This window comes from Danio rerio, chromosome 4 (genome assembly GCF_049306965.1).
Source record: "Danio rerio strain Tuebingen ecotype United States chromosome 4, GRCz12tu, whole genome shotgun sequence".
Taxonomy (NCBI): Eukaryota; Metazoa; Chordata; class Actinopteri; order Cypriniformes; family Danionidae; genus Danio; species Danio rerio.
In genome coordinates this window covers 20839451-20847500 of record NC_133179.1, presented here as the reverse complement: position 1 = coordinate 20847500, position 8050 = coordinate 20839451, and the positions used below count along the sequence as shown (strand labels likewise).

At 34.2% G+C, this 8050-nt stretch overlaps 2 protein-coding genes across 7 annotated transcripts in view; one reads left to right on the top strand and one right to left on the bottom strand.

Annotated features, from left to right (window-relative positions):
• lrtm2a (leucine-rich repeats and transmembrane domains 2a) overlaps positions 1–8050 on the bottom strand; it is a 39097-nt gene that overhangs the window by 16714 nt on the left and 14333 nt on the right. The gene's annotated exons all lie outside the window — the stretch shown is intronic.
• The window catches only part of cacna2d4a (calcium channel, voltage-dependent, alpha 2/delta subunit 4a), a 57475-nt gene that overhangs the window by 42771 nt on the left and 6654 nt on the right, over positions 1–8050 (top strand). For 3 of the 4 annotated variants that reach the window (XM_073947166.1, XM_073947165.1, XM_073947164.1), the window contains 5 exons: positions 3051–3112; positions 6196–6210; positions 6310–6357; positions 6478–6540; positions 7780–7850. In XM_073947166.1, the coding sequence (XP_073803267.1) occupies positions 3051–3112; positions 6196–6210; positions 6310–6357; positions 6478–6540; positions 7780–7850 (259 nt within the window). Of the gene's footprint in view, positions 1–3050; positions 3113–6195; positions 6211–6309; positions 6358–6477; positions 6563–7779; positions 7851–8050 lie in introns of all 4 variants that reach the window. The other variant, XR_012402080.1, reaches the window with a different exon arrangement.

Below are 8050 nucleotides of genomic sequence, written 5' to 3'. Positions count from 1 at the left end.
AAAATGTACCTACCATGGTAAGTAGTTTAGATAACACTGAAGATTTTAGAATGTCTAAAATAGAATAATTTCAAATGGCAAAAAAAATGTATAATTTAGCAATGTACAACATTTTGTGCACATTATTCATCTTGTACCAGAAAAAAATATTACAATCTAATTATATTGTCTCAATTTTTACACAATGAGGGCGATGTCTGAGTTTGCCAATCTCAGCCATTCTCGTTATTTTACTTTTTAATGGGTAATACTACATAGGATGCAAATTACAGGGATGTATGACCCACCTAATTATTGCTTGATCCCCTAGTAGAAGAATGTCAAAACATGCTCTGATCTGTGTGTGTGTGTGTGTGTGTATGTATATATATATATATATATATATATATATATATATATATATATATATATATATATATATATATGTGTGTGTGTGTGTGTGTGTGTGTGTGTGTGTGTGTATATTTGACCACTCCTATAGTGGTTCATACTTTTATGAATGCATAATTACGGCAAACAGTCAATGCAAGAAAATATACATTCAGCAGTCTGAAACCGACAGATCTAGACCACCAATAGACACCATAAGTGTTTATAAGACACTTTTCTTGTAAAATAGATGTATGTATCTATATTTAGCCTAAAAGTAAAGTCAAATTGTGCACAGTTTATGTTATAGCACATAATTCGGTTAACGTCACCACGCCACCCATATTTCCTCCGCAGTATAATGAAATTCCGAGTGTTTCTTTTTTAATTTGTTGACTATAACTGCAGTTTCGCACTTTCACTTTCATTCAGGAAGGCTTCATGCATGCCCCCCATAACAAAAAAGATATTGAATGTGAGTATGAACTGCTGGAAGTTTTACAACTGCTGCATTGTTTTAATAGAATTTGATATTGCATGCTGTATGGGGAAAAAAAAAACTTTGCATTTCGCGATGCAGGTGTCTGTGGTCCTTCACTGACTCTGTAGGTGCAGAGAATAGTATCAAACATCTGTGTGTGTATAGACTATCCTGTCGCAAAATGCGGAGAAAATCCTACATGACGGTAATAGTTTGATTGCGATGTTTACATGTCTGTACTGAACTTCAATAATGCAACTAAAATCGTCATGCTCGACATGTCTTAATCCGATTTCTGTTTAGTTCGATTATGACTTTAATTAGATTAAATTCATCAAAAATCGCTGTTTACATGGTAGACTCTTAATCAGAATATTGTCTTAATCATATTAAAATCGGGTTATTGGTGTCCATGTAAACATACTAACTGTTTGTTTTATATCAAAATTAGCTCATCATTGAGAATCACACATCTGCTGAAATTGCCTGTCAGAGGTTACACTGAAAACTTAAATCAGTATAATTAATAAATTAGAAGTAATTGAAATAAATATGTACATTTTGTTCATTGAAGCGTGTATTGCACAAATTAACATTACAGAAAAAGTACAATTCGCACTCTGGTAATATGCAATATCCATGACTACAAACTAATAGCTTCACTTAGCCTAAATGGGCAGTCGTGTTAACTGGAAAAAAACTAATATATTTTGCCTGATATTTGTGAAATGTTTATTGACCAACACAACAGCTTCTGCCTATTCACAGAAAGTGCCACATACACTTCACACATTCTCTCTTCCTCCATCACGTCCCTCATTAAAGGTTTTGTTTTTAACCAACAAATGGTAAAATCTGTTCAGTTGACGCAGGATTGATTGCTTGCCGTGCTGTCGCTCTGGGGGTTTGGTTGAGGCTTCATGCTGTATCACATCATTATGTTTGTTTTTATGTGTGGGATGTTTGTGTGGAAAAGAGAATGACAGAAGCTCAGAAAACTGGGTATTTGCTAAATTATCTGCTCTGCTGGAGTCACATGTCCTCCGTCATTCACACTTTTAACTGCGCTGGGATCCGTCTGCGAGCGAGCTCATCACTATTTTGGGTAATCTTCATTGCAGGCTTGTCTAAATCTTTAGGAAGCTGGAGGAGAAGTGGCGACTGTAATCTTCCAGCGTGTTACAGTATGTCTGCTGGGTCTACGGCTTTATAATACACATCTGCTCATTCAAGAGATTGCTAGCCGCCATCTCCGCCCCGAGCAGCTATTACCAACACTGCCCTCCACTCTCTGCCTCTTTATTATCCAACTCTATTAATTAGCTTCAGTCTGATAGATGGTTCTGCTCGGTTTTCTCGCTCTCTTTGAATTATTGAAGTTAAAAGATTTTTACTCAAACGAACAATTTACTGCAGTTTAATCAGAGCCGTCAGCTCACTGCAAATTCCAACTGTCCTACTAATTACACAAGGGCCCATAAACAACAAAACCTTATTCTGTAAAGCGCAGTGGATTATAGGCGATGTAGATGTACAGATTGAGTTATTAGGTATCAGGTTTGATATATGAGGTACTGGGTTTAAGGTAATAAACTGAAGTAAGAGGTATCAGGGATGAGCGATGAGATATCAGCTGTAATATATGAGGTTTCAGGGCTGAGGCATGAGATATCAGCATATTTGCTATGTTTAAGCTTGTCGGAGTGGGTGGCCACTGATGCATGCTGGGATAATGCATTTGCAAGTCGAATGGAATCGGATGTTGAACCAAAAAACTTACATAAACCTGTCTCAGCCTTTTCAGCTATTCACATGCACAGTTATGAAAAAATTAAGACGGCACTGCAAATTTTCTTTTTTCTGAGTTTATGGTTTATAGCTGTATGATTGAGTAAAACATTTGATATTTATTCTGTAAATTACTGATAACACTTTTGAAATTAATACAAAAAGGTTCCATGTTTTTAGATGTTAATATACATTTTTTTAACCAACAAAATACCAATGTTTTTATTTCAGAAGAGTAATGAGCTCAGTATTTGGTGGAATAATCCAGGTTTTCAGTTACAACCAATAAAAAAGAATGGACCAATTGCCAGAAAATGTTTGCTAATAAATCCAGAATAACTGCGAATTTTCCTGATAGTATAACTGAGAGTATTTTCAAGCTGTAATTTGTGTTGTTTTTTTCCCCTTATAGCCATCGGTGTACAGATGTCTCTTGAGATGTTGGAAAAAAGGTTTTGGTCCATAGCCAACCAGGTAGTAAAAATATTATTTATGTCTTTCACTGAAATTACAGTTATTGCTTGTTGTCCAAGAAAGTACATTTTATGACTGTGTACACATTTTGTTAACCTTAAAAAATATATAATTATGTTAAATTATATTAAATTAGGGCCTAAATTTGATACTTGCCAATTGCCAAATGCAAGTAAAAATAAATTTAGATGAGTATGTAAGAGTGTTTATCAGCAGTTGGCTGATACTTTCTTTTAATCCTGCAATATCTGAAAATGCTATATGACTGAGCATGATTACAGCTTCTTAAAGATTGTCTTACAATAATATAAAAATATTGTCTTATCCACAACTCATGATAAAAGTGTTTTAGGCTCTTATGAAGAGCATTAAAAATGCAACATTTATTCATTTATTTTCCTTCACCCTCTTTTTTAGAGGTTGCTACAGCACAATGAACTGCCAACTATTCCAGCATGTTTTACGCAGTGAATGCCCTTCCAGCCACAACCCAGTAGTGGGAATTAAAAATGCTACATGTCAAATAATAATATACAGTAATGTCAAATTGGTTCACAAATCTTTGGTCAATTATAGAAAAACCTTTCACAATAGAAATTATACTGTGATAAAAAGTTGTGTGATTAAAAGTTTGAATGTGAAAGAAGATAAAATTAAAAGTAATGGTTTAGTTTAGTTTTGCTGTTTAATTACTGTTAATATTTTTTCTGTTAATAATAATAATAATACTAGCATATAGTGTAGGTGTGTGTGTGTGTGTGTGTGTGTGTGTGTGTGTGTGTGTGTGTGTGTGTGTCTGTGTATGGGTGTTTCCCAATACTGGGTAGCAGCTGAAAGGGCATCCGCTGCTTAAAACATATGCTGGAATAGTTGGTGGTTCATTTCGCTGTGGCGACTCCTGATAAATAACAGAATAAGCCAAAGGAAAATGAATAAATGAATGAATAATAGAATTTCCCCAATAATGTACATACAGTTTCATGGCCGGTCCAGTCTGTAATATTTATGGACAGCAAATTTCCTCAATTCATCGGTCATCGGCATGTGTGGCAAATATTAGTTTTAGGCCCTGTCAACAAAATGTCTCCACAAGGATATGTACATAAACAAATGTGCGATACTGGCCGGATGTGTCTTATCTGTTTAAACACTGTGCATTCTGTGGTGGTAGGTGAAGACACACACAGTGATGTTAGTGGTGACGCTCCTAGCACAGGCTTTTGTTTGATATTTATAATACAAACAGAGGATGCTGAGTGTTGAGAGAGTTTAAAAGAATGGCAATAGAAGGGAATATCAGCTTTTACATGATCCTCTGGGAGGAAGCTCTTCCATTTTTCTTGCACCCCTGGGAATTTCCATGCCTCCCTGAACACTCTTCCACCTCAGCTGGCACATTACCACTATGTCTGTGTTCGCTCCTGACGGCAGCGATATTAACTAAAGCCTTATTCACTGATGGAAGGGCTTCTAACTGATTTAATGCCTGAAATGTTCAAATCCAAATCCATTAATATATCTACAGAATAAAGATCACCAGCAGCGCGAAAACATGGCAAACGTGCTAAAAATGCACATGCATTGAGAAAAAGATGAAAAAAAAAGATGTATGCGTGTAAACTGAGATTACTGTATAGTAACCCTCAAGTAGTTTCAAACCTTTATTAACTTCTTTTTTCTGTTAAATGAAGAATCTTGAAGAATATTGCTACAGGTAGCCATTGACTATTTGGTTTTCTACTATAGAAATTCAATGGCCACCAGTTTCCAACATTCATTAAAATATATGATTTTTTTTGGTTTAACAGAAGAAAGAAACCTAAACAGATATTAAAACAAGTGGAGGATGAGTAAAAAATGATAATGAGTAAATAAAAGTTTTCAGTTTTAAATGAATTATTCCTATAAAATAATTCAATTTTTTTAAAGTTTTTATGAAAGTAACATTCTGTAAATTAGGGCTGCATGATATTACAAAAAATTGACATTGCAATATCTTTTCTTCTGCAGTATATATAGAGATGACTTAACTAGCTCTATTTGGAAAGTCATTCATTTTGATTTATTGGGATGATTTGTAGAAGAACGATGTAATTTATTATATAAATATAATAAACAAATGAAAGTCATAAATAAACATAAAGGAGCAAATAATAAAGTGAAATAAAAGTGATTTATGATTTTCTGGGGAGAGACTGACAGTATTCAGGTAAAGAAATTGAATAATCAAATCTAAAATAACATCGCATAATCTTCATCATATAAATTAAAATGAATCTTTATTAAACTTTATGCACTATTAAAATGCTTTAAACTCTCTTAACACACTCAAACAGTCACAGGCCTTAAAAACACTCTGCGGATGATAAACTTTCACTGTATCATGGGTAAATTCTGCAGTGTCTCCACAAATCTCAAGTGTTTTAACCTGTGGTATCAGTTCATATATAATCTTAATTCAACATTTCATATCTTGTAATGTGACTATTGCAGATGCACACATTGTGATATTGATGCTCAAATGATAAATTATGCATCCCTACTGTAAATATTACCTTAAAATAGAATAAATATTAAATTATTAGTTTCTGTAGGTATTCAGTTTTTCCTGTATTGCGTTTTTAAAAAAAAGCATGTAGTCTGTCACAAGATGTTTTAGAAATAATTAAGCTGGTCCTAAAATTTACTGGTTATTATTAGAACTCAATTATTAATAATGCCTCTTTTTTATGCGGAAATATGTTAATATTTACATTTTATATTTTATATATATACTTATATTTTCAAAACAAAAAACAGCAGTACCTCAAATACCTCAAGTACACAAATACTGCAGGATGCATATATTTTGAGCAGTAGCTGTACTAAATATTTACAGGTTCCTATGAGACTGCCTCATCTGATACATGGCCAGTAAAAGCACACAGGAGCCTGTGCAGATCATGTGATGGCTTAAAGGCAGAACAGTGATTTTATAAGCAGGAGTTTAGATCAAAGCTATCAGTCCTGAGCCAGTGATTTCACATCAATTAACATTTTACCATTTTTTCTCTGCTGCTTCATTTTATCCGGATGACCCTTAGCCGAACGACACAGATGTATGTACGCATTACAAGGATAAACATGATACCATAAAAACGGAATACATATAAATGCTCAGTTTCTCCATCTTCATGATTTTCTGTCTTTTTTTACAGTGTTCAGGCATAGAGGGGCTTTGTCCTTTAAGCTGTAGTGATAATCCGGTGAGCATCTTATTGCAGTTATAGTGCATAAGTTGTGGGTATCAAGATTACAGGCATATGTATGAAAATATGTTTTGCCATTCCTCATTTGAGCATGACGTGTTTTTTTTTTCTCAACAGGACATTAGCTGCTACGTCATTGACAGTAATGGCTTCATCATCATCTCTAGGGACAAGGCTGATGTAAGAGCACTTAAAGTGACAGGTTAAGGCCAAATTAAAATGACATTCGCAACCCACCAAACATCCGTAATGACGTAAAATGATTTATTTTCAAATGAAACGATATCCATTTAGAAACATGTAGGGCAAGATTGAATTTTTATCTTTTCAGCTAATTGATCGGACTGTGAAAATGGCTGATATACATCAAAATAAAGCCACATTTTAATGCAAGTAAAACTGTTGTTTTACTCTTAATTACATTAATCAATAGACAGTGTAACCAAAATGGCTTTAGTAGAAATGCAGCGCACTTGCAAGTTGTATTAGGGTTTTTATTTCTACATATTTGCTTTTTTAGAACAGTGCCTATGCAGTTAGCCTTTGCTAGACAAGGTTGTAGATTTTCATAACATGAAGGTCACCTTAAAACTGCCAAAAATACAGCAAAAAGTGTGATCAAGCTAAGTAGGTTAACTGTGTGTACTGTATATGTGTATATAAAATGAGATTTACTGAGGTATTTTATTGTAATATTATGTTTCACCATTTATGTAGCATTACTGATTACCTTACTGATTTATTTATATCTACAACTATTTATACAGATTTTCAAAAACAGAGAAAAATAGACGCCTCCTCACAGTGTGTGTGTCTGCATGCTGTGATGTAAATCCCTGGTGATTTAGGTTAAGATGCGAAAATGACATGCAGTAAAAATTTATCTCGAGTGCCATTAAAATGGTTCCATTGAAAGCAGGTCACAGTAAAAACAAATCAATGAAGTCATGAATAAAAATGTGTCTTGAATGAGGATTTTGTGCTGTAAACAACACCTATTTAAAAGAGCCTTTTTTAACATTGACTCAGCATAGGAAAGTGACTGTGGCAATGAATGAATTTATAAATAAATAAATGCATGAGGTGTTTTCCATCATTAGTAGCGGCCCTATGAGAGCGACCAAGAGAGGGAGAACAGTGCATCATCAGGGTAAATATAGAGAAAGGGAGGGATAACAGGGGTTATCTGAATAATTCAGCGTGCTGGGTGCGGTAAACGCTGACTCTGATGTGGCACTGCAGCCTTACAAAGCCCAAATGCTGTTTAAAATTTGATTTTAGTGTTTTATCAAACATTAACGTCAACATGCCTATAGTCAAAGAACTAATACATGCACATTTACTGTGAACTGGCATTCCTATTGTCAATAAAAAAAAATCGGATGAATGTTTTGATAACTGTACTCTCTCATTCTGCAGGTAGGCAAGTTTCTGGGGAAAATCGAAGGGTCAGTGATGTCCCAACTCTTGAAAATGGGCATGTTCAAAAGGTTTGAGGATGATCTGTCATTATTTACTCACGCTCAAGTTGTTGTTAACCCCTAAGAATTTTTTTAAATCTTTAAAAAACAAATGAAGTTTTGAACTTCTGTATCGGCATTTAAACCCCAAAGTGCTGATACTTTTTTGCAAAGATATCAAAAAATAAATACATATTGAGTGGTTGAATTTCAATACTCATGATAAGACA